The sequence below is a fragment of the Pocillopora damicornis genome, chromosome 4 (genome assembly GCF_964200805.1).
Source record: "Pocillopora damicornis chromosome 4, jaPocDami1.2, whole genome shotgun sequence".
In the NCBI taxonomy this organism is placed as follows: Eukaryota; Metazoa; Cnidaria; class Anthozoa; order Scleractinia; family Pocilloporidae; genus Pocillopora; species Pocillopora damicornis.
In genome coordinates this window covers 3,231,572-3,256,083 of record NC_142673.1, presented here as the reverse complement: position 1 = coordinate 3,256,083, position 24,512 = coordinate 3,231,572, and the positions used below count along the sequence as shown (strand labels likewise).

The window sequence follows — 24,512 nt, the reverse complement described above, 5'->3', positions numbered from 1 at the left end:
ATCTTGAACATGCGCGGGTTGTAGCCATAAATGTAGGCTCGATAGCTATAGTCTTATTAAAGACGAAGGAAATCGACATGTCTGGGACAATTTTGTTGAAGTCGAATCAGAATCGAAATCAGAATCAGAAAGTGCCAGCAGGTACATATTTGAATCCCCTCGGGTCTTTCTAGTCTTTCAATCCGTTGCAAGGCAAAGGTAAAATATGAGAGCCTGCCTTACTTAAAGAATTTCAACTAAGTCAAGGACCTGCGTAGGCGATAGCTTTCCTTCGTCACTTTACCACTCATATACCATTGCCCCCTTGATCAACTTTGCTGCAGCCTCTTTACAGCGCACACAAACTCTTGTAGATCCCGTGATTAACATTATTGGTACAAAGGATAATAAACAGGAGTTGAACCTTAGCATCTTGGTTAAGGCATTAAATTTACTGCATTTGAGCTACAACTATTGCAATCAATAGGGTTACCTTTTCAGGTTATACAAATACGAAATGAAAAAAAAAAAAAAAAAAGGTTGAAAACTACCATCAACCGCCATATTCTTGACATTGAGTTTACTTTTTCTCCCATGTGGGTGGCGTACGTGAATGTCAAAAACAATTATCGACATCAAGCTTTTCATTATTATAACTATTATTTTTAATTCTATACCTTCTTTGAATTTCAAACTATTGAATTTATCAAATCTCGCAGCTGGTCAACTCGATCTTCAATTTTGAATGCTTTGTTGCGCAAATAGTCCCGATAATACCAGCAAATAAAAATCCTTTTTTGGGCCATAGTGAAAAGTTCTCAGTTGCTTTGTTTTACCAGTTGAAGATTTTGAGTGAAAGATTTCGAAGAATGTTTATTCATATTATCAAATAATTTGTCATTCACTTTGTAATACCTCAACTCATAGATCAACGTACTTATTCAAATCTTGCTTTGCTTTCTTTGTTGCAAGGCACGTAAGAAGTCTTTGAATGCACTTGCAGTTAAACAAAGCCTAGGTCTTTTTATTCCTGTATATTCAGGCTCAACAAACCGTTCGACATATGCCTCACGAGGGTTCTTTAAAAAGCCACATATCACAGAGGAGATTCGTTTGAGAACATTGCTGTTTGAAGATGATTTCGCTAATTATATTTGCCCTTTTGGGCATCTTTGAGCCATCTTTTACGGAGGGTAAGTTCAGGGTTTTGAAAATTGGTATGAAGAGTTAAAGTCAGTTTGAATTCATACCATTTTTTATTGTTTCAGGTAAGAGTTGCCAAGTGGTGTAACATCTGGGAAAAAAGTCCTAATAAACTCCATAAGGCTTAATTGATCAAGCTCTCATATCATTCATGGTGGTCAAAACATTAAATTCATTCTGTTCATTAAGAACAAAAAAAACATTCTGAAATTTGTCCAAAAAGAAAACTACAAAACTGAAATTTGCAATATTTCGATTTGCCAGAAAATCTCCGGTAAATAAATCGTTAAAAAGAAAAAGGAAAAGTAACATTTTATGTGAGTTTTCCTTATCACTTTGGTCATTTGAGGGATGCGCATGATATTACACTACTTGAGATTTTTTAACTCCTTATTCAAATCTTATCTCAGGATGTGGAATGCGTCCTGCTTTCGCCCGTGTGGTGAATGGCCAAGACGCCAGTCCCCACTCCTGGCCATGGCAGGTTTCCCTGCGTGTGGGAGGTAGACATATCTGTGGTGGATCCCTTATCAGAACTGACTGGATCGTTACTGCAGCACATTGTGTCTTTAGAAATCCCAATCCAAGTGGATACACGGTTGTCGTGGGTAATAAGTTATTTTATTTAATCCTGTCATAAGTTAAACACCTTTAATTCTTTTTTTAAGGCCAGGGCTCAGGGAAATCAAAGATAGATTAGAGGCGAGTAAACCCAAATCGTGTCAGGGGTACAAGATAGAAGTGTGGGAGAAAAATTGGAGAAAATTTGCAGTGGCACTAGTTTTTGATATGATAAACACGGATGGCTACTCGATTCTACGCACCAAAATAATACAACTTCTAGAAATATGCGTACCAAAATCATATTCATTTTTTATCAGGACAAGCAGAGCTACATGAGGTGGGAAAATGACAGAGGCGAGTTATTAGGTCTAAGGAGAACCACGACTGATATTGCGAGCGCACCTGATTAGGGTACAGTTTATGAGTAATTAAACGGTGTCCATAGAATCCCGTCTAAACAAAAATTTAGTCCGAAGTCCTTCGTTATCATCTTCACGACAGGGGCCCACAGGCGACAAGGAAGTACAATTGTGCAGGAGACCTTTGGAGTTAGGACTCTTCACAAACACAGTGGCTTTACCATGAGTAACTTGAAACATGACGTCGCAGTTCTTCAGCTGGATGGAAATGTAAAGCTGAGCGACAAAGTGAATACAGTTTGTCTCCCAGACCGAGATGCAGATCTAAATTCCCAGTGTTATATAACAGGTTTGTAATGTTCTAACCTAAGCTGGAAGCTGTAGCAAAACTCCTCGAAATATTCAGCTTTCCTATTTTGGGGTTGGGCGTTGGGGATCAAGATCCGATCTATTCTGCCCAGAAGGAGAAGCATTTTGTGCATGACTAGTAATACCGACGATCATTACTTGATACCTGGTAGGCAACAAAGAGGTTATAAAAAAGTTCAGCATTTCAGATGTAAATTAAAAAGTTTCCTTCACAAATTTAGGTTGTGACTGTCATACTAAGCTGTTTAGTTGCATAGAGCTTGCTTTCAAGGAGAGCTGGGCTGTATAAGACTGCCAATAGATGCTCAGGGGACATATATAAATGATATACTTTGCTGCTAGGATGGGGACGCATAAGTGGTGACGGGCCAGCAGCAGACATACTGCAACAAGCTAAGCTCCCGCTTGCATCGCATGAGGCTTGCGTGAGAAAGTACGGTAAGTCGATTGATAGGGGAGCTCATCTGTGTGCTGGAGAAGGTCGAAGTGGTGCCTCAGGGGGATGTAATGGGGACAGCGGTGGTCCGCTTGTTTGTGAGATGGGAGGAAAGTGGTATCTGCACGGCGCTGTCAGTTTTGGGAGGCAACGTTGCCCAACAACCCACTTTACAGTGTTTGCAAGAATCACCACCTACAAGTCGTGGATATTGCAGATGATAGGTGAGTCTAGGCGTTCAATTGTAACTTATAAAGTAATTGCTGTTTGACAAAAAACAAAATAAGCATCTAGCTTTTGAGCAAAATCTTCTTGCGTTTACGTAAATAGTTTACGAACGTGAAAACCAGCTAATACCCGCCGAATTTCATTGTCGTAATTGATTGCTTCTGATGAAAGTTACAGGCGGCCAATTTATGTTATAATTTAAATTGATAAAGTGAAATTATCCTTTACTGTTCTAATTAGCTTGCACTTCTATCGTTTTTGTCATCAGATATAAAGAAGATCATGACGCGCACGAAGAATTGTTTTTTGAACATGTGATATACCATCATTTTTTAAAATCAAAGTTGAAAACGACTCTGACTTAAATATGATATAATTTTACCTTGGTTTCCAGGAGAGGGAAGCGGAGGACCTAACACACCAATGCCTCCTCAGCCATCTCGCCCACCCAGTAAGTATTAATAAAGATTTTTGTATCAGGAAAATCTGTCTGCAGTAGTAAAACGCTACATGTTACGAATTTTTTTTCGAAAATAGCAAACTAGACACGTAGAATACACCTAGTTTTAATTATAATTACAAACTATACCAAGAGGCTTTCCATTAAGATCAATATATTTTAGTTTTTAACAATTCATTCATTCCTTTGGGAGTAGAGAAGGGGAAGGGAGGGGGAAAGGAAAGGGGGAGGGAGGGGGAAAGGAAGGGGGGAGGGGGAGGGGAGGGGAAAGGAAGGGGGAGGGGAAGGAGGGGGAAAGGAAGGGGGGAGGGGAAAGGGAGGAAGATTAATGGAGTGGATGCTTATTGGAAAGTAATTCCTCGTTCGACACTCAATAGAAATCGGCCAATCGTTGTAGTTGATGAAACACTAATATCAGTGTGAAATTTTCCTTATAAGGAGATTTATCTTGAGTCACGTATGAACTTGAGCAGCTAAACAACAGTCAATAAAACTGCATTTCAACACTTTGCAAACTGAGTCATTTCGGAAGGAAAAAGGTTATACCAGAAACGAGAATACAAACAGCGTTCTGATTTTTCTAATCCGACCTTGTAAGGATCATAAGGGGAGGAACATTGACTAGCTTGGTTAACACTGTGCTTTCTTATTACAAAAAGATATGGACAGACGTAGTATAAATTCTAAGGCTTTTCGTTATAAATCTTGTTACAGCTTCCTCGCTGTTGCACGGTTTTATAGTCAACATTTTGAATTGCTTCGTTATTTATTTCTTTGCACTCTTCACACAGCAGGCTGCCGTGACAAAATCAATTCTCGATGGTGCTCCTTATACCGTAGACTTCGGTGGTGCCGAAAAGCCATAATAAAGAACCGTTGCCGCAAGACTTGTGGATCTTGTAAGTTGATTAAAGAAAAGATTATTCCTGCCTATTTTGATCAAAGAGTGATTGGAAGTTGGATCGAGATGAAAGAGACAAAAAAAAAATAAAGAGAGAGAGGGAGAGATAGAGAGAGAGCGTTGCATTACTGTGAACTGAAGAAACTCGCACTTGTCTTACATACCAATCCCTTTCGCGCTATTGACTCCTTTACCGTATCAGCCAAACAGGACCCTTGTCTCTGAGTAGCATTTTGCTCTCATATTCACTGCGTATTGGTCCATTCTGCTCACGTGGACGCGATCTTGTTTTTTAATTGGCCTTTAGCCTTATGAGTACCCTCTCCTACCACCCCCACGTGTCTTCGGTGGCAATTTCGATAATGGGGCTATTCTGATTTAATCTCGCTATGAATGACTTTGGGAATCCCATCAACTTAATTCAAACCACCCACAGGACGTGATATCTTTCCTTTTCAACAGGTTGAAAGAGATCAGTTGTTTACATTGATTAAAGAAAGGAACACATGAACATTCATGATCAGTCAAGGATTCAAACATTTAACTAGCAGATTAAAACCTTTGTCAGTGTAAAAATAAAGGAGCAGCAAAGAAAAAACGATTGTGAAGTTTGCGCGGTTGTTATATACTTAGTCTACAGCTGTGTTCTTTTATATTAAAATGGGGCTCTTGTTTTCTGAGCTGACATCATTACAAAAGTCTTATAAAACAAAGATTCCAATTTCAGCTGTATTACACTGCAACTTCACTTCCTTCACCAATGTTCATATTAACTACATGGTCGTTTCACTACAGTAGAGTCAAGGAAGATGGAATAAGCACGCAAAGTACTTTATCGTCAGATGGATAAAGTGAATATTTTAGGAGCGCGCCGTTCAACCGCAGTGCTAGTTTCAAGGAAGTTCTTTAATTTCAAAATAGAGTGCAACAAACGGACGCAATATATCTTCTTGGAATTCTTGCTCTTATCGTCTCCAAATCTACCCTTAAGATTTTAGTTTTCTTAAAAACTTGTCACTTTTTAGCTTCGAATACTGTTTTTTTTTATCAAAGGAAGTGTACGGCTGATTCCAAATTTTGACTTTAATATCCATCTCAGGTTTCTCTATTCTTAACCATTTTCTTTCCAATATTGTTTTATTTTTCCCTCCTTGGAAAAATGTACCATGATTCCCTTTTTTTCATCCTATCCGAAGTGTCTCTGACATTCGATATGACTTAAAACGGCATGATTCTGTCAGGGAGACCAAGCTGGCAGACTCTTACCCAAGTATTTTCCATGTAGCTTCGCATATTGCTTAACAACTTTCTCCGTCAACACACCTGACAAAGAATATCGTTTTTGTCAATCTGAGAGGGAAAGTTCAGCCTTTAATAAAACATAAACAACTGAGAGTGGTAATCTGTTACAGGGCAGCTTTAGCAACGCACACAAGGGTGGAAGATACTTTGTGGAATCAGATTTGACACATTTAAGCAGCTGCTACATCTGTAGGCTGCGGGCAAATAAAACGAAGGTATAACTGGGTTCTTTAACGAGATGCAGATTTAGGATAAATTCGTTTTCAATATGATTGTCTCTGCCTTGCTGGTACTGGTTATATTGGAGCCTTCATTTTCTGAAGGTAAGTAAGAAAAGAAACGTAAAGAATTAAGCCGGCAATCTTTCATAAACTGGTGGCGTGGGTATTCAACTAAAAAGTCAATGCATGTATTTTTGTTGAAGCAAGTGGTATCAATTAAGTTAAATTATTGAACTCTGCTGGCTTTAAAAAGACTTTAAATGTAATCCTGGATGTTACAAGAGGAATGAAAAGGACTTTTTGCTTATCATCTAGCATTGGCTTCAGTTTCCAGGTTACTAACGGTTTGCTCCCCTGGAGATTCTGATTCTAGGTCATTTCTCATTCCTCGTCATTCGGAGCCATCCTTGTTTCCTTGATCGAGTTTAAACTATTACTTCATCGTATCACTCCAGTCAAGAACAATTCTCAACAACCCAAACAGGAAAAAAATACTTATCGTTGCATAGGTCCCTTAACATTCTGTGATCCTTTATTCATTGAACTACATCGTTATCATTTATAGGCACAGAAAAGTGAAGAAGGTTTTCGTTTATTGTTGTTGCTCCATTTTCCACTCCTCAGGATGTGGCATGCGTCCTCCTTTCGCGCGGATAATCAATGGTGAAGATGCTAGTCCTCATTCTTGGCCCTGGCAGATTTCTCTCCGCAACTCTCGAGGCGGACATATCTGTGGTGGATCCCTAATCAGACCAGACTGGGTGTTGACTGCAGCTCATTGTGTGGACAGAAATCCTGATCCAAATGCATATACAGTGGTTGTGGGTGAGATACCGGGCGTTCATGATGGGCACTTAACGTTAGTCAGATTCGGCTGGTTAAACCGGTTTCATTCAGGAATAAAGTTCTGCTTTTGATAGAATATTTCAGCCATAATCTGTCATTTTTGTATTTGCGTCCACCAGTCTAAAACAATTGCCTAAAAAATTTAGGACAATTACTCAATGCAAATCCAGTAAACAAAAAGATTCCGTTTGCCGTATGTCTCTCTAGTAATCACAGATGTTGTTAAAATACGGTTAGAAAAAAATGTAGCACACGTGGCATAGCGGGTTTGGTCCTTCATCTTCCAGACATTTTTTAAAGTGTTGCCTTGGATCTCAATTGTTAATGCATCATTTCTGAAATTGGTGGTCAAGAGTGCTGCTCATAAATAAATGCCTTTTCAATTAAGCACCAAATATCCTGGCTAATTTATCGAAGAAAAGTTAAGTGGCAAGAGGGAGTAATTATACCCAGGATCATCGGAGCTACATGGCTAAGAATCACGCCAGTATTGTCTTTTTTCACCTAGGTGCTCATATGCGAACTGGAATGACGGATGTGCAGAAGACGTTTCGGGTGAAGGCACTTTACAAACACAGTGGTTTTACCATGAGGCAACTCAAACACGACATTGCGCTGCTACACTTAGAGGAGAGTGCTCAGTTAAGCGAGAAAGTCACTACTGTCTGCCTTCCGGACAAAGATGCAGATTTGAATTCCAAGTGTTACATAACAGGTTTGATACAAAATGGGAGTGACTTATAAGCTTACACTTAACTCATGAGGTTTTCTTTTAACTTAAATGGAAAGCTTTTGTGGTATCCTCTGTGCCAACCACGTTTACCTGAAATAATATTTTTCTTTAAATTGCCTAGGATGGGGTCGTACCCATTTTGGATCAGCAAATACCCTACAACAAGCTAAGCTTCCACTTGTGTCGCACAGCGATTGTAGGAAGATTTGGCGCACACTTGACCGGAGCGCTCACTTGTGCGCTGGAGAGGGACGAGCCGGGGCTTCAGGAGGGTGTCATGGAGACAGCGGAGGTCCTCTTGTATGCGAAATGGGAGGGAAATGGTATCTACATGGTGCCGTCAGTTTTGGGATGCGCGGCTGTCCAACAACCCATTATACAGTATTTACAAGGATCACCAGCTATATATCCTGGATAAACGAGAAAATGGGTCGGTACTGCAGCGTTTCGCTTAAGCTTGCAAAGAGATGGACTTTTTAGATCACATTCAAGCTTTTCTTGAGGATATGAGTCAATTAACAGGGTGCTCGATAATTAATTAACTAGTTCCTCTAAACTCATAAATGAAAATCCTTACCGCAAAAATTAGACCACTTGTACGATTAGTATGTTGCTTCGTGGAAGTTGAAATCAAAGGCGTTTATTGACGAAATAGTAGTTGATTATCTTATTTGTCTCTGAATGGACAATCTTTAATTTGCACCACTACTCGCTGATCTACTTTTTAAATGGGTGTCGGTTTTTCCTGAACAGGAGAGGACACAGGAGGACCAAATCCACCCCCACCCCCGCAGACACCTCCCCCTCCCCCACCGGCTGTAACGACAAGACCACCACGACCGCCTAACCCTGGTGAGTAAAGTCTGGTTTTCAATTAGGCTAAAGGCACCACAAAAACCCTCCAAGAAATTTACATGTTGATAAACACAGGATTTGAGTGATTTGAGTCGTAAAGAAAAGTAGTAGTGTACATGCCGTAAATAAACTAATAAAGTACATGAAAAACTTGCGCGCTTCTGATTGGCTGAAAACAAGTGCATTCACATGTAACACAAGTGCAAAGTTGTCACAGGAGTGCAAATTTCAAATAGCGCGCGCGTGCTTTCAAAATTTCGTCTGCCTTGACCTTCTTTGATATCCTTTTATGTATATTATAAGCAAGTAATAATATGATTTTTCTTGCAAGTTGGTGTAATAAGCGCTTGTAAATTGGTCAAAGACTACAAATTGTACTTGCTCTACGGGCTTGTGCAATTTTGTTGTCTTTGAAAAATTTACTCGTGCTTATTAATACCAAATTGCACTGGAAATCATGTTATTACCCTTATTAATAAGACCATTTTCTTGTAACTTCCTCGTATTCTACTCAATTTACTTAATGCAGGATGTAAAGACAAGTGGGGCGAAGAATATTGTCGCAATCATCGTCATCTTTGCGGTTCCATGCCATTTTTGAAAAATTATTGCAAACGAACTTGCGGAGTATGTAAGTACAGGAAAGACATCTTCCCAATAAAATACGGACGGATCATCTTGCACTTTAGTATATAAATTTCTAGAATGCTACTCAAAAAATAACAGGCTGGTGTTACAATACATATAACACTAGCTATTTGTTTCAGCAAACGGAACCACGAAGTACATGTACTGAAAATACTGAAAACCTGGAGTTTTCGTTATTGTTTGTCATAACGATCGGCGTGTTTATTCTTGTTTCTTTCCCAACAGGTTGAGACTAACGGAAGAAACTTCCGAGGAAATACGAAGATTTCAGTTGAACATAATTTATGACAATAAACTTAAAGTAAATTCTGGTGAACGTGATTCTTAGTTACCGAATAATGTCTCTTTGTCTATTCTCTGGTTTAAAATATTGAAAAGAATGAAATGTTTATTAACCCATACAAAACAAAACTGTATCAAAAAAAGCACATCCGACAAAGACAATCCTTGAAGTGTACTTCTATAATTTTGCTGGCTACATAAAACTTTTTGCAAACTGAACATAAGTTTTCCTTTTAAAATCAACAACTGGCTGGGTTACATTTAGACACTTCAAGGAATAAAATGAAGCACGGATTTCATGGTTTTCCCAATTTCCTATAGTTTTCTTGTGGCCCTTTCTATCAGAAAAAAATGTAAGCATTGTTTTTCTTCCTCCGTATGCCAGTTTCGCTTGACTTAGTAAAAATTTTTTCAGTTTCTGATAGATTTCAGATGCAACACGAAGAATTAAGGCGAGGTCTAACATGTCAAACACCTGTGTTTGGAAAGCACACGGCCATCAAGATTGACAGCCGGCCAGATACACACAGTTGGTTTGAAATCTATATACAAAAGTTGTCCTGTGAATATATTTGACCAAGTGTATCTCACGGGTAAACCTTGAAGACAAACATTTACATTTTCGGTCAAGGGATACGCATAAAGCTTGTCGAGCGTTTTTTGGATGCACAGCCATCTAAGATTGGCAGGCTGCCATGGATATAAAGGTGGTTTGAATATGTTTTACCAGGTGCACCTTACAAGTAGACCTTAAGGACAAAAAAAAAATTTTTTTCGGTCAAGGGATTTGCGCAGAACTTTACGTTGACCTTTTTTTCCATCGCAAGTGTACTCGTTGGCAATTATGGTTTAGGTTGGTTAACTATTCTCAACCAAGACATCCGTCTTGAGGTATTCAACTGCCTTGAAATTAACTGCTGGATATGCTCAGTTTTGTCGAATGATCGTTGATGTGCTAGATTGCACTATGGAATCAGCTTCTGCAAACTACGCCAGATGGTAAAGACAGAATTTGAAATGTTAGCTCAAATCGCATGATATATATTTTCTAAAGCGAGGGATAACCAGAGATACGGTACTAATTTGGATGGTGTCAAGATGATTGCCTTTATCACCCTGGTCCTTGTAGTTTTTGCACCGACTTATACCGAAGGTAACTTTTACCAAACCTTTCTTCTTTCCAGCCTTCTTTTTCTTTCCTTATTTTTAAAATTTCCTCCTAAGCAGTGCCTTTTGCCTCTCTCTCCGCCCCTCTTAGGGTTAGGGTTAGGGTTAGTTTTTGCTGGTAGAAATTCCTAATTGCAAAAATCAATACCTATATATTCTAAAGATTGTGTTTGAAAATAAACGCAATCACTTTTGGGTCCTCGCTTTAATCAATAGAAAAGTGAAAGATTCATCACTTTTAAATAAGTGTCCTTTTAATGTCCATGTAATGATGAAGTATTGTTTCAAAGTGCCGCAGCATGGACATTCCCTTAAATTGATCACTCATCTCCAAAAATAGAATGCTCTCCCTTCATTTAAAAGTTTAGAATTGCCACAGTGGAGTGAGCGATCCTTTATCATCTCCTTCTGTGGACCACTAAGTTAAAGAAATGAGACCAATTGACATGAAGTAACAACCCATCGAAATATCCTTTTGAACATAGTTGGCAGGCTTTCTGCACAGGAATTATCTTGGTTTAATTGATCAACGCCGGTTATTTTAGTGCTCTCCAAACTCTTCAAGCGCCCCATGTCTCAAGAATGTACAGCGCACGCTCATAGCAGTTGATTTATATCACGTTTAAAGAAGATTCCACTGTTTCGTTTCAATGCATGTATACACCTCGTCAGCGAACGCAATAGGAATGGCAAACATACTGGTCCCACTGAATCGCTAAAATATATTTGCTGGCTATGTCATAATACATCAAACGACTTAAGCTATAGCTGATGCTTCTCATGACCGCGGCGATTGTTCTACTTCAGGATGTGGAATGCGTCCTCCCTTCGCCCGTGTGGTGAATGGCCAAAATGCCAGCCCCCACTCTTGGCCATGGCAGATTTCCCTTCGTGTGAGAGGTAGACATATCTGTGGTGGATCTCTCATCAGACCTGACTGGATCGTCACTGCAGCACATTGTGTGGACAGAAATCCATCACCAAGTTCATACACAGTTGTAGTGGGTATGAAAGCAATTCTCCCGGATCAAAAAAATACCTTAATTAAAGAATTAAGCAAGCAAATCAAATAAGTTTGTTTTAATCATCACTTGACCACTTTGTTTTTTTTTCTTTTCATTTTTTGAAACTAGATCTAAAGCGCTAGAAAAAATTTTCAGTCGATCGAAAGTACATCACATTTTGACTTAAAATCAAAGTGATCATTTCGTGATTCTGCCAAAAAAGACCAGACAGATTTGATACTGAATCTTCCTTCCTCTCTTCTCTTTGATGATAATAGGTGGTCATAGGCGAACCGGAAGTACATCCGTTCAACAGACCTTTCGAGTGATAACTCTCCACAAACATAGTGGATTTTCTATGCAGAATCTAATGCACGACATAGCAGTTCTTCAGCTGGCAAAAAGGGTACAGATGAGTGATAAAGTGACCACAGTTTGCCTTCCACAACAAGATGCGAATTTGAATTCTGAGTGTTACATAACAGGTCTGTCTTATTTTCCATACCACAGATTTTAACACTGGATTTTTAACAAAATTGCAGAAGTGATGAGGGGGGGGGGGGATAATTATGGCTGAAAGGTCTTAACATGTATTCACGAGGGAGTTCTAATACTTTTGTCGGGATTTGAGGATTCGCTTTCATAAGAGAAGTTAAAAGACCACTCATTATTTTACGATTTATCTCACCAGCGATGGGGGTTGGGAGGGGGAGGGGGAGGGGGGTAGGGGGCTAATAAATAACGATTGATCCTTTAAAGATACACATTTTGAGTCCGTACTCTTCCCTCTTCCTTAATTGCTGATTGTTTTAGGGTGGGGACGTACCTCTGGCGGAGGGGGATTACCAGACATACTCCAACAGGCTAAACTTCCGCTGGTGTCCCATGAAAATTGCAAGAGGAAGTACGGTGTGGTCGACAGGAGTGCTCACTTGTGTGCCGGTGCGGGACGCGCTGGTGCTTCAGGGGGTTGCAACGGGGACAGCGGTGGTCCACTTGTTTGTAATGTAGGTGGCACATGGTATCTGCATGGAGCTGTCAGCTTTGGAAAACAGAACTGTCCAACAACTCACTACACAGTGTTTACAAGGATCACGAGCTACCATTCGTGGATACTGGGGAAAATAGGTTCGTATTGACTATTGTACGGTCTTAACAAGTGCAGTGTAAATAAAACAAGATCCAAATTCTTATCTCAGGCTATGTGTTTATTGATTCATCATTTCCTTGTGAAATGAGTGATGGAACGCACTCATTGAAATATAGTCTCGTTCAATGAAAACGTTATGGTTGTCAAAACCGTACATGACCTGAACTTCAAGGTTTGATTTCTGAAATTGACTGTATCGCTGTCACCTTTCTGATAGAGGAAGGAGGAGGTGGGCCTAATCCCCCACCCCCACCCCCAGGAACAGCACCACCCCCACCACCACCACCACCGACGCAAGCACCACCACCACCACCCGGTAAGTAGTGCGTTTAACGATAGTTACTGTCACATGTTTGTTGTTAATTTCCTAAATATCTGTTGTTCTCCAATCGTTTTTGTTCGAGATTCTGGCTTTATGATATAACAGCTGAAGCAAATCCTATGTTCTTATTGGCGACCCGAGTGGACAAGATGAGCCCATCTTGCCCACTCGGGAATGCTCACTCAAATCGATCCCGAGCAAGAAAAAACATAGGTCCGCAAAGCGTCCATGTGTTTGGCGCGGAATTATGTCTTACAAAGTCATATTCTTGTGAACGGCAGACGTCTGATCATAAAACAAGTAAAATGTTATTTTTTTATATCTGCAGCAAGATGTTATAAAAATATTTTAAGTTTCCTTTCTATTATTTTTGTTTTTTTATTAAAAAAAAACAAACAAACAAAACAAAAAAAAAAACATTACGTAAAAACTCCAGTATGAGGACTGTCCAGGGCTGTGACAGGCTGTGTGGCCCCGTGAGTTGTGAGTTAAAGATAGAAAGGAGGAAAAGGAAAGAGAGACAGTCATACGTATCATAAAATACTCATTCTCTGAGTTAAGTCAGGCTCGGCGGAAAAAATGAACTATTTTTCTCCTCGCTGCAGGTTGTAAGGACAACTGGAATGCGTGTGAAGCAAACAAACATTACTGCGCAACGTGGCCACAAATTAAAAGATATTGTCCAAAGACATGCAATGCATGTAAGTTACTCCGAAAAATATTAAACAATATAAGAAAGATGGTAAATTTAAGCTCGGTAATGAGATAGAGAAATTTTTTTCCATCAAAGATGCGAAAAAAATCCCAATCCTACACAATGAATAAACTTTGGTACTCTTGGTACTGTGAACATTGGCCAATTACGCCCATCCTCCTCTTAGGAAGGGGAACCCAAATCCTTTGCTTGAATTAAACAGAAATTCCTCAGTAACACAGACTTTTAGTTACTCAACGTCGTTCCGATCGAAAATATATAATCAACTACACTCCATGCTTTTCTTTGCCAGCCATTTGGAGGGATGAATGTTCTTTTCGCTTAATAATTTTGATTCATTTTTTATTTTATTTTAACGCTCAACAGGTTAGATTCTGCATCAAACAGAGGCTTGGATTCAATTGTAGCAGCATAAAGGATGATTTAAGCTTAAGTGAAAATAAAATTAGTATTTAGCTGCAAAATGAGCAATCGTGTCCCTTTTGATGTATTTCACTTTATTTCCTATCTTTCTGATTTTTTTTCCTTTTTTCTTCTTCTTCTGGAAACTGAAAGGTTTAATCGTGGTAGGATTTACAATTAAGTAACAAAATTTTCGTGGCAAAACTGGGTAGCCAGCACATACGGGTTGAGGTGAATTCCGGTTAACGGGTAAGTCCTACAGATAGCCTCGCTGATGTTATCCAACACTGTCTAAACAAGTCTGATTTCTTTTGAGGCGAGTCGAACTGTAAGTTGGAAAAATCCATCAGTCAAGTTTGGGTTACGAGGGAAAAATTGAACATATATAGTATAGAAAAATCCTGATTCAAATTCGCTCGGAGTTCCCAGGCGACTCGCTAAGAAACGACCGCGTGTAGTTCATATCTTCCCTAAAGTAATTCTTTTAATTATTTCCCTCTTTTTTTATTGAATTGAAAAAGCAACGTCTGGAGCGATCTATTTCCTAACACTCCTAATTGTCGTGGTTAATACGAAATACTTGATACAAACCCATTTACTCCCTGGGGCTAATATCCGCAGAACCATCCACCAATAGAGAGATTAATAGAAGACTATAATTTAGTCTTTCGGTTCATAAATCGCTATAAAAATATGCATATTAACAAATTTTGAAAAAGTAATGCAAACAATTATCAAAGATCATCGTGAAAATCGCAAGCTATGGAAGATATTTGAACGATATTTTAACTGAACTGAAATAGCACTAAATACTCGCCAATTTTTCTAAAGCTGTTATCAAGATATATCACTACTCTCTAGAAAAAGTATCTTTTGTCTCATCGTTACACCACTTAATGTTTTTTTTCAAAGGCTGCGGAACAAACTCCTAATTTTCTCCCAACAAAGCATGACTGCCACTCAAAGATACTTCGGCAAGATTTCCCAATAACCCTATATTCTTTACGCACGAAGTGCTTGGATAAAATAAAACAATGGCAAACAAAAAAAAACGGTTTAGTTTTATAATGTTATAGGGAAATGTTTCTTGTATTTCTTCTGTACAAAGTAAGATATTGCTTTCGCGATGTGATATATCGCTAAAGAAATGCTATGCAGAGGCCTTGGGATCTTCAAGTGACGCTTTCAATCACAATGTATTTTATAATTCATGGGAAAAAAAGTAGTATAAATGGCTCATTATTTACTCATTGTGAGGATTGTTTTATCAGGTGTAAGATGAGCGTGCAACCATTTACAGGTGAGCAAATAACCCATGGTATAAACTGTCACGTCTATGAAATAACATTGGTTTACCAGCTGCAAATATACTATTTCTCTAGATAGCGAGGTAATGAAACTCAGAAAAGATCGCCAATTTTCCTTTAAGTCGAAAGCTGGTAATAAACTTCCTTTAAAAAGTTATGTCTTTGGGATGGTACAGCTGAGATATGTGCAAACAAACTACTCGCTGAGCATTGTCAAAAAAATATAAACTAGTCGCCAAAGTAGTCGGAGGATCTGAGCCCACTAGTCTAACAAGATGTCTTTCTTCGCAATTGCAACGGTTCTTCTCTCGGTACTGGTTCCTTCATTCAGCCAACGTGAAGCCGGTAAGTTGCACATTCAGAGCTCGTTATCAAGAGGTAGATTGGAGTTCGTGAATATTTTGTTTATTGTGATCAGGGTTCCTTTCTCACATGAGAATAGAAACATTGAAGTCGACTATACGCGGCCTTAATGAAAGTTTATCTCAGGAAACGACTGTAAAGATCCAGGCCACGGCCCAGTATAAGTTCGACTGTTGCGAGTTGTCGATGCAAAAGCACCATCAAAAGCCCTTGCAACATATGCCATTATGCCATTTTCATCACCAAGCAGAACTTCAGAACTGACTGGTTCTGAGGTTAAGAGTTCTGTTGGGAGCAATCGTAACATTGTTTTTCCGAGCACGACGCTTTAACACACTTAAATGAAGTAAGCTCTCTACTAAAATTCCGTGTTCCCTAAATGTGTTTTCCGGCGGTGTTAAGTTACATTTTTTTTCTCTCCATTTCAGAATGCGGCAAACGACCATTCTCAGCGCGAGTTGTTAATGGCGAGAATGCAACACCTCATTCGTGGCCATGGCAGGTTTCCCTACGGGTTAACGGCCACCACATCTGCGGTGGATCTCTTATCAAAGCTAACTGGATCGTAACCGCGGCTCACTGCGTACGAAATTTTCCATATCCACAAGGATACACTGTTGTAGTAGGTAATTAAAAAGAATGAGTACACGCCCAATGCGTAAATAGCATTACCAATTGAATCTGATTCTTTTCGTTCGCAAGCAATCAAGAAATGGCTGAACAAAAGAGATACCAACGAGCCCTTTCCATATCCCTCGAACCCTAAAAAACTTTGTCGATACCGTGATACAGAATATAACATATATGATATTCTACGCTCAGTTTTAGAATCGGAACCCATAAGCCATAACATTGGTACCACACGTACCTCATAGCTTATAAATAGGAGTTTACCCAACATACCTTTTGTTTTTTCAAATCATCAGTTTTATTTTGGTTTTTCCTTGATAGACCTTGTGTCACAGTTCCTCTATGAGCCTTTCATTTACTAACTGATTACGTAGGGGCGCATAGACGAAAAGGTTCAACTTCTGTTCAAGAGGAGTTCGATGTGAAGACTCTTTACAAGCACGATGGTTTTACCATGAACAATCTGAAACACGACATTGCCGTTCTTGAGCTGAAGGGCTCGGTAAAGATAAGTGATAAAGTGTCACCCGTTTGTCTTCCTACTGAAGAGCCAGCACCTGGAACTGAATGTTATATTTCAGGTTAGAAAAGAAAAATTGTATGAAGCTATTTGCTGTGAAAGCTGCTAACTGATCAACTGCTCTACCTCATCTAAATGGAACGATATTTCAAACCTTTCCTTCTGAAAAACTTAATTTAGTTTGCTAGGGAATTTAAAGTCTACAAAGAACACCGAATGTAATCAAATCTTTGGAGTGAAACAAGTCTTTTGTTTAGAACGACTAAATAAATTAACTAATACTGTGAGTAGGTTGAGCCTATCAAGAAGGAAATGCACAATCTCCCTTTGCGTATCTAGAGCCATGTTAACTTTTTTTTTTCATATTTTATCTTATGGTGTATTTCTCTTAGTGTTTTGAGGGTCGACTCAGATTTATAACCATATTCGTTTCAGGATGGGGACGTCTTCGAGGAGGTGGGTCCGCCCCCGATATCCTTCAACAAGCGATGATACCAATCGTTTCCCACGAAGAATGTAAAAAGAAGTATGACCGATACGACAAGCAAGCTCATTTGTGTGCTGGACAGGGGTATGCGAGTGGCTCAGGTGGCTGTCAGGGAGATAGTGGTGGTCCGCTTGTTTGTGAGAAGGATGGCACTTGGTACCTGCATGGCGCTGTAAGCTTTGGGAAACGAGGCTGTCCAACTAAGTACAACACAGTGTTTGCAAGAATCACGACTTACCTGCCCTGGATAATGGACAAGTTAGGTAACAGATTGTTTTCAGTACTACTCTTGAAATTGTGAAAGATTGCTGAAGTACACTGCTTAAAATGATTTAGCGACTCTTGATATCCGCGTAATGAAGAAGCTTGAAATCCGTCTTGATCACAAGTTAATATATTTGATTGTAATAAACCGTATTTTGCCTCTCACTTATCGGTATTGTTTTATTTATTAGTCAACAGACCGCCAGCCCCGACACTGCCCCCCAAAACGCCTCCACCGGGTGAGTAAATATTGTTGTGGGGCAATCTACGGTCGTTTGAAGCTAATGGCGCTTTCTTAAAATACCTCCACGATGGACACCTGTTGATTTGACGATCTAGTTCTCTGAACCAATAACGTACTAAGAAAGTTCCATTGTTTCCATAAGTACTATTTTTAAATGAATCGCGGTCTTTTTTCTTTCTTGCATTCTCATTCAGGCTGCAAGGATAAGCGGGAAGACTGTGCTTCCAATAAGATGTGGTGTCGCTTCATGCCTGACATAAAAAGGGATTGCCCTTTCACATGTGACAACTGTAAGTTTTACTTCCCTCCGTGTCAAAACGCACGTGTCTTCTTCATGTTTGTCTGAAAGGTTCAGCTTGGAATCATGAAGATAAACGGCTTTCCTTACAACTTTTGATTCTTTATTTCTTTCTTTCTAGGTTGAATCCTTGATGCATAGCATATAAATCTCATTCTAAACTCATTTGTATCAACACATTTGACAAAAGCGACGGAAGCAATAAAAGTATATGATAAAAAGCCCAACTTTTCTTGTCTGTTGATATTGAATAAATATTATAGTAATGGCCGAGGAAGGCGGTGCTGGATGGGAGGGACTAGAACACAGTACTGCGAGTATCTAAGTAATCGTTACAAATTTAATGCTCCCGTATCATTTTACTTCTACAAAGATGAGCTAAAGAAAAAAACGCGCCAAAAGCACTCCATTATTTCTAGCGCTACACCGTACAGCCCAAATAATTAAATCTTATTGAATACCAACGGAACACTAATAGGTTAGAAAACTTGTTTATCATAAAATGAACAGGGTGTTACCTAACCTATACACCTTTTCTCGGGATGGAGAGGAGACGAGGGATTAAAAATTCGTCTGTTTTGAAACGAGAGATGTTTCTATATGATCAGAGGGGCGTCATTTTTTGGTCCGTTTCCTCTTTTTTGTAATGCACCATGAAAGGTTTAGCTCGATCTGAGTATCATTTTATTATCATTTGTACTTCCCTACTCATTCATTTATAACCCAATGAGACCTTTCTTTTTTGTTGGTGGCGTTAAGAAGTTCATATCTCATTTTCTACAATAATCTTATTGCCTCCTGTGCAATTAGAGGTGTCGTTAATGCTTCTAAAGGCTGCGCAAACAGGCTTATCTCATTGTGCTCTAGATCTTCTCCCCAAATTGTATCCCCTATCATAGGAGAGTCCATCTTAAATCGTGTTTTGATTGTTCCCTAAAGTATTTTGCTATTTCAGCTTGTTACATCAATTAAATTTCTCAATGGCTAATAGTGAGCTGAGATGGCAAGCCGAGAAAAATTGAAATGTTCTTCAGAATGATGATGGACGTTGTACGACTGGAAATTTCCCTTTGGGAAAATTTTGAGTGACAGTTTAGTTATGCGTTGATCTGTGTTTTCAAATGTAACAAAGACGCCTACACACCTTTGCAGGTGTGCTTGAACCAATGCAGAATTTACATCAACTGGTTACACATAATTCTTGGTTCAGCCTTCACAACACTCCTCGATTTCACACACATGGGGCAGTTGTGTTTGAATGGATTCGATAAAAATCTTGCCTAGGCAATGCTGAAACAACAAAAATGACAGATATAAATTTTATGTTTAACTCAGAAAACTGCTGCTGAACAGTGTCAACTGAGAAACCAACCGACAATCCGCATCACCAGTGTTGAGAAGGAAGCGCAGTGAAAAAAAATCAACGATGTTTTTTCTTTTTTCTATACTTGTTGCCTTTTTAGCTCCTTCGATTTGTCACGGTACGTAAATGAAATACTTGCTTAAAATACCATAATGATTATCTCAGAATTATAACTATGTTTTAACTTTAGATGGCACGCACTGAAAACAAAACCACTGTTCTGGTTTAATACCTCGCGCACACTAATTGCGTCTTTTGTATCTGAGCAAAAACCGACGAGAAAGTTACGTCAAGTTTATTAGCTATTTCCATGCGTGGGAAAGTCAAAGAACCACATTTATTTTCTAAAAGAATTGCTTTGCATTCGATTTGTTCAAATATGTTGGGGAAGTTGTTGAGATATTACAGCCATTGAGCTGAGACACCTGGAGTAGGTTACATGATGACGTGTTACTCAAACCGAAGCTTCAGCGGTCCGCGGCTGATCGAGGGCGGTTATACAACCAGGTTGTAGAAATGTGAGAGTTCATGAAGTTGACATTTAAGAAAGACAACAATCCAAAACGTTTTTCAAGTGAGTCAGAAAGTAATCTTGTGCAAAAGTCAGGCGTAAAAATTGAGGTAAGCGAGAGTTGTTTTGCAGTCTAACAGTAGCACGTGCTCGAAACGTCGCGGGTATAAACTTTTTCAAAAACCATTGAATACTCTTCTTGTCACCGTGCCCGGATCTAGATACTCAAATTCATAAATAATGTATTTGCAGTCCCTTTCAGAAGTGAACAGTGCAACAATTTTGACCAGCACTCGTATTCGGCAGATTTGTGAGTGATGTTGTTGTTGTGGAAACCGATAGGATAAGATGCGTATCCTCCCCAGTTTCCATGGTGATTGAAATGTGATATTTTGGTGCGCGTGTGAGAAAAACGTAGGAAAAAATGAATGGTTTCAGATTTGAATTTCTTGCCAGTGTCCAACTGGATAATTCTCGTGGCAGACCATGTAAAAACCTATAACATCTCCCTCTCTCCCTCCTGTAGTGCAGTGTTTTTAATATTCACTAGATTTAAATTTTTAGAAACGTTTTGACTGTTTCGCACGTTTCCATAATTAATTTTTTTAAAAAATATTATTAACTATGGGTGAGACATTTTCTTTTTGGATATTATATTTCGTACCTTTTTAAGTGAGATAGTGCCGTCTTCTTTACTGCTTAAAATATTTGCGGTGATTAGGTTATATTGCCATATTATCATAGTTATTAAAATGCCGATTAAAAGTTTAATGAAGCTATTATTAAGCTATAATTTGGATTTTACCAGACTACTCTGGTGTCGGTTTAATTTCATCTTGATTTGCTAAAATATTCTTTTGCTAACTTAAAAAAACTTACTGTATTGCTCTTTTCATGTTCATCTACCCTCTTTAAAGGATGTGGCAAAAGACCATTCCATTCTACACGAGTGGTAAATGGGCAAAACGCTGCACCTCACTCGTGGCCATGGCAGGTATCTCTACGTAAAGATGGAATGCACATCTGTGGTGGATCTCTGATCAAACCCAACTGGGTGCTTACTGCGGCTCACTGTGTCTACAAGAATAAATATCCAGGATTTTACAGAGTTGTTGTAGGTAATGCACAGATTAAGTCGTCAAGCCAACTCATCCTAAAACGTTAGCTTGGGAGGAGAGAGGTCTCGTGGCACTTACCCCCAACCCCCTTTCCCCCCTCTCTCTCTCTCTCGGAGGGATAATTTCTTTTCCCGACAAGAGAAACACCTTATGATTCAGGTCTTGAAAACGTTCAAATCCAAAAATCTGAATCGCGTTTTCTTTTACGTGCGAGATGTTCCATGTGCCATCCCCTCCACATTTCCTTTAAAAAAACCCTAAAGCTCTTGATCTCATTTTAATTTAATGTCTTCACTGGCTAAAAAATGTCAAGGTCTATTTCCATATATTCCGAATCCCATTTCCTTTAAGAAATTTTGATTGTCATTTAACGCGAACTTGATTGTCGATATCCGCGATTAAGTATAATTTTTTGGTTGTCATAAATATGACAACCAAAAAATAGTATGATATTGTCGTTTTAGGTGCCCACAAACGCCTTGGATTTACTTCGATTGAAAAGGCGTTTCGGGTTAAGGCCATTCACCTGCATGAGGAATTTACTATGGAGACTCTGAAACATGACATTGCGGTTCTTGAGCTCAGAGGCTCAGCAACGATCAGTGATAAGGTCTCCACAGTTTGCCTTCCCACTGAGGAACCGAAGCCTGGGACGAAGTGTTTTATAACAGGTTTGAGAGTTTTAATTTCTAGAGAAAGTTTGTTTTCATCCTTGGAAAAATTGTAATCAGGAACCCTTATCAGTCTTCTGAGATTTGTTGTTTGGTGGTGTATTTTTGTTTTGTTTTGTTTATTTTGTTTGTTTTTTGTTTATTTTGTTAATTTTTTTAGAATTAGTAGATAACTTAATCATTAGGTGATTAACAAAAACCTAGGTCTTCAATGCGCTGAAAGGGTCCGCAGTAGTCGTATTTCATGATCACGATAATCATGTTCGTTTCCGTGAAACACTGAACATTCATTGCCTTAATTTATATTCTCTTCTTTTTTGTTGGAAGGATGGGGCCTTGTTTCAGAGAGCGAACAAGCGAACATCTTGCAACAAGGGGAGATGCCTATAGTGTCGAACGACGATTGTGCAAAGAAATACACTCGGTTTGATAGCAAGGCTCACTTATGTGCTGGGAAGGGACAGGAAAGCAATTCAGCTGGTTGCCGTGGCGATAGTGGAGGTCCACTTGTGTGTGAACAGGGTAACTCTTGGTATCTGCACGGTGCTGTTAGCTTTGGCAAAAAGGGATGTTTGCCGACCGCCTACACTGTATTCGCAAGAATCACAAGTTATATCCCGTGGATTATGAATAAAATAGGTAAGGAAAGATAAGAAAGAATATCTTTTTCGCCCCGCCAGATTGTGCCGAAAATGGACGAAAACGTACGTTAGAAGCATTTGCGGCTGACCTGGCTCAGAGACGCAACAGGCGAGGCAAGAATTTACACCCGATTCTTTTCTTTTACAATCCGTGCAGGAGGGAGCCCGCCGCTACCAGCGACGCCACCCCCACCAGCAACACCACCCAAGCCGTCTCCACCGAAACCAGGGCCTGGTAAGTGAACACAACAATGACGATGGGGGAGTTGTGTCTCTCTCACTTTAATTTTCTTTCCTTTTTTTTTTCTCTCTCTTTTTAATGCATCCTTGTTTCCAGTTATACGATTCGCTTTTCCTCTCTCTGCTGGGTTATACTCCGGAAAGAAAACAAAGACCAACCGGAGATGCATAAATTCGGTAAGGCGATGCCAAAGAAGCGATGTGGGTGCGAGATCGAAAAGTCAACAGATGGCAATGAGTTGGTATTCGCCTTTCTTTTGTAGGTTGCCGAGATAGCCAGACATATTGCCCCAGGTATAAGCACTACTGCATTAAATATCCGAGTTTCAGAAAGGATTGCCCCAAAACCTGCCATGCTTGTAAGTTACTTTTAACATAACCAAGTTCCAATTTTTATCCTTCAATTAGCAATAGCTATGACGCAACTGGAAACCGCCGGTATATATGTCACTATTAGTGGCTAAAGACTGCTCTCAGCTGTCACATATAACTTCTTTGATGTAATATTATCATCATATGAAGAATTAACCAAGCCCAAAGGCGGAGATCTTGTCACTTTACTTTGAAGCCTTCACTGCAATAAAAACTATAATGGAACTCTTTAGCACTGGTTGTCGACGGTTTTCTTAAAGGGGATTTAGGGACGAGTCCGGGGGTTGGTGGGGGTAATTGACGGGTCTGGAACCGTATGACGATGTTCTCTTCTTTTGTCGCATTTTTTTCTTTGTCTATTTATTGTTTTTTTCATATTCTTTTTTTTTCCTTTTTTTCATTGTAGGTTAAACGACGTCGAAGAACTCAAATCAACCACAGTAGATTAAACTATATTAACCCTCATACAAAGCTGCTGTGTGTTTTTACTATACGTAGTGATACATATTTCAATTCACTTGGCCCGCTATTGCTGAGCCAAATCAAAAAGAACTTCTCTTACCGACCATCAACCTCTAAACTCTACATAATTAAAGTGCTTTGCCTTTCGCTTAAGCCAGACATGCTGATTACGTAATCTGACAGTGAGATACTTGGAAATATCCTGCATGGTAGCGAAGATGTAATGAGGAACATTGCCATGAAGTATCGTTTATTTAACTCATTTTTTTGCAATGACGAGGCGGGAAGTGAATAGATCCTAAATTTAAAAAGCTTAAAAAGCTTAGAGAAATACCAAGTAAATGAATAATCATAAACGAAAAAGTTAATAAATGCTTGAGATGATTTCCTCATGACATTTGCAACGAACTAAAACAGGAATTGTGAACATGAAAGTGGTCTTCGCAGTAATGAACACTGCTTTAACGGTAGTAAAATACTCATCACATTTACTGGTTACTCATTACTGCGAAGATCGCTTTCATATTCACTTCTTTATCTGCAGTTCACATATATTATTCTTTTATGTCCGCTGTCATTGAAATCAGATATAGTTTTTTTGATTTTCGGACTCGCGGCAGACCCTGACTGAATCGACGAAAGCTCTTGTCGCAAATTTTGCAGATTGTTGCGAAGCTAAATTTGCGCTCTTTCCTTTCTCTTTGAGTTAGAAAGTTGTCAGCCTTTTTCTCTAATTTTATCTACTTGAACCCCCACCAGACAAATACTGTCCTTATTGATTTGCTTCTTATGTAATCAGTTCAAATGAAATAATAATAATGATAACAATACGAACAAAATTAAAAAAAGTAAGTGATATGATGTAAAGGAAGGAA

At 39.1% G+C, this 24,512-nt stretch overlaps 5 protein-coding genes across 6 annotated transcripts; all 5 read left to right on the top strand.

The window, feature by feature from the left end:
- The first annotated feature begins 922 nt into the window (after positions 1–922).
- Positions 923–5,097, top strand: LOC113665297 (elastase-1). The gene is made up of 7 exons (XM_027180969.2): positions 923–1,172; positions 1,593–1,790; positions 2,248–2,454; positions 2,817–3,134; positions 3,533–3,589; positions 4,390–4,497; positions 4,962–5,097. The coding sequence occupies exons 1-7, from the start codon at positions 1,115–1,117 to the stop codon at positions 4,964–4,966; spliced, it is 951 nt and encodes a 316-aa protein (XP_027036770.2). The 5' UTR covers positions 923–1,114; the 3' UTR covers positions 4,967–5,097.
- An 884-nt stretch (positions 5,098–5,981) lies between these two features.
- LOC113665228 (chymotrypsinogen B) lies at positions 5,982–9,420 on the top strand. 2 transcript variants are annotated; one of them, XM_027180897.2, is made up of 7 exons: positions 5,982–6,124; positions 6,647–6,847; positions 7,377–7,583; positions 7,723–8,031; positions 8,355–8,453; positions 8,986–9,087; positions 9,330–9,420. In XM_027180897.2, the coding sequence occupies exons 1-7, from the start codon at positions 6,070–6,072 to the stop codon at positions 9,332–9,334; spliced, it is 978 nt and encodes a 325-aa protein (XP_027036698.2). In that variant the 5' UTR covers positions 5,982–6,069; the 3' UTR covers positions 9,335–9,420. The 2 variants fall into 2 exon arrangements, with proteins under 2 accessions (XP_027036698.2, XP_089061677.1); XM_089205551.1 differs by lacking the exon at positions 9,330–9,420 and having other exon boundaries at positions 8,986–9,167.
- Positions 9,421–10,383: 963 nt separating this feature from the next.
- LOC113665303 (elastase-1) lies at positions 10,384–14,210 on the top strand. Its single transcript, XM_089205552.1, has 7 exons — positions 10,384–10,539; positions 11,361–11,558; positions 11,836–12,042; positions 12,371–12,685; positions 12,925–13,023; positions 13,635–13,730; positions 14,111–14,210. The coding sequence occupies exons 1-7, from the start codon at positions 10,485–10,487 to the stop codon at positions 14,113–14,115; spliced, it is 975 nt and encodes a 324-aa protein (XP_089061678.1). The 5' UTR covers positions 10,384–10,484; the 3' UTR covers positions 14,116–14,210.
- A 1,285-nt stretch (positions 14,211–15,495) lies between these two features.
- Positions 15,496–18,486, top strand: LOC113665301 (chymotrypsinogen A). The gene is made up of 7 exons (XM_027180977.2): positions 15,496–15,798; positions 16,245–16,442; positions 16,821–17,027; positions 17,402–17,716; positions 17,909–17,956; positions 18,156–18,251; positions 18,381–18,486. Exons 1-7 carry the CDS (start codon positions 15,729–15,731, stop codon positions 18,383–18,385), a joined length of 939 nt encoding a protein of 312 aa, XP_027036778.2. The 5' UTR covers positions 15,496–15,728; the 3' UTR covers positions 18,386–18,486.
- Positions 18,487–19,593: 1,107 nt separating this feature from the next.
- On the top strand, positions 19,594–24,029 carry LOC113665269 (chymotrypsin B). The gene is made up of 7 exons (XM_027180945.2): positions 19,594–19,740; positions 21,051–21,251; positions 21,716–21,922; positions 22,250–22,561; positions 22,721–22,798; positions 23,067–23,162; positions 23,582–24,029. The coding sequence occupies exons 1-7, from the start codon at positions 19,686–19,688 to the stop codon at positions 23,584–23,586; spliced, it is 954 nt and encodes a 317-aa protein (XP_027036746.2). The 5' UTR covers positions 19,594–19,685; the 3' UTR covers positions 23,587–24,029.
- Positions 24,030–24,512: the final 483 nt, after the last annotated feature.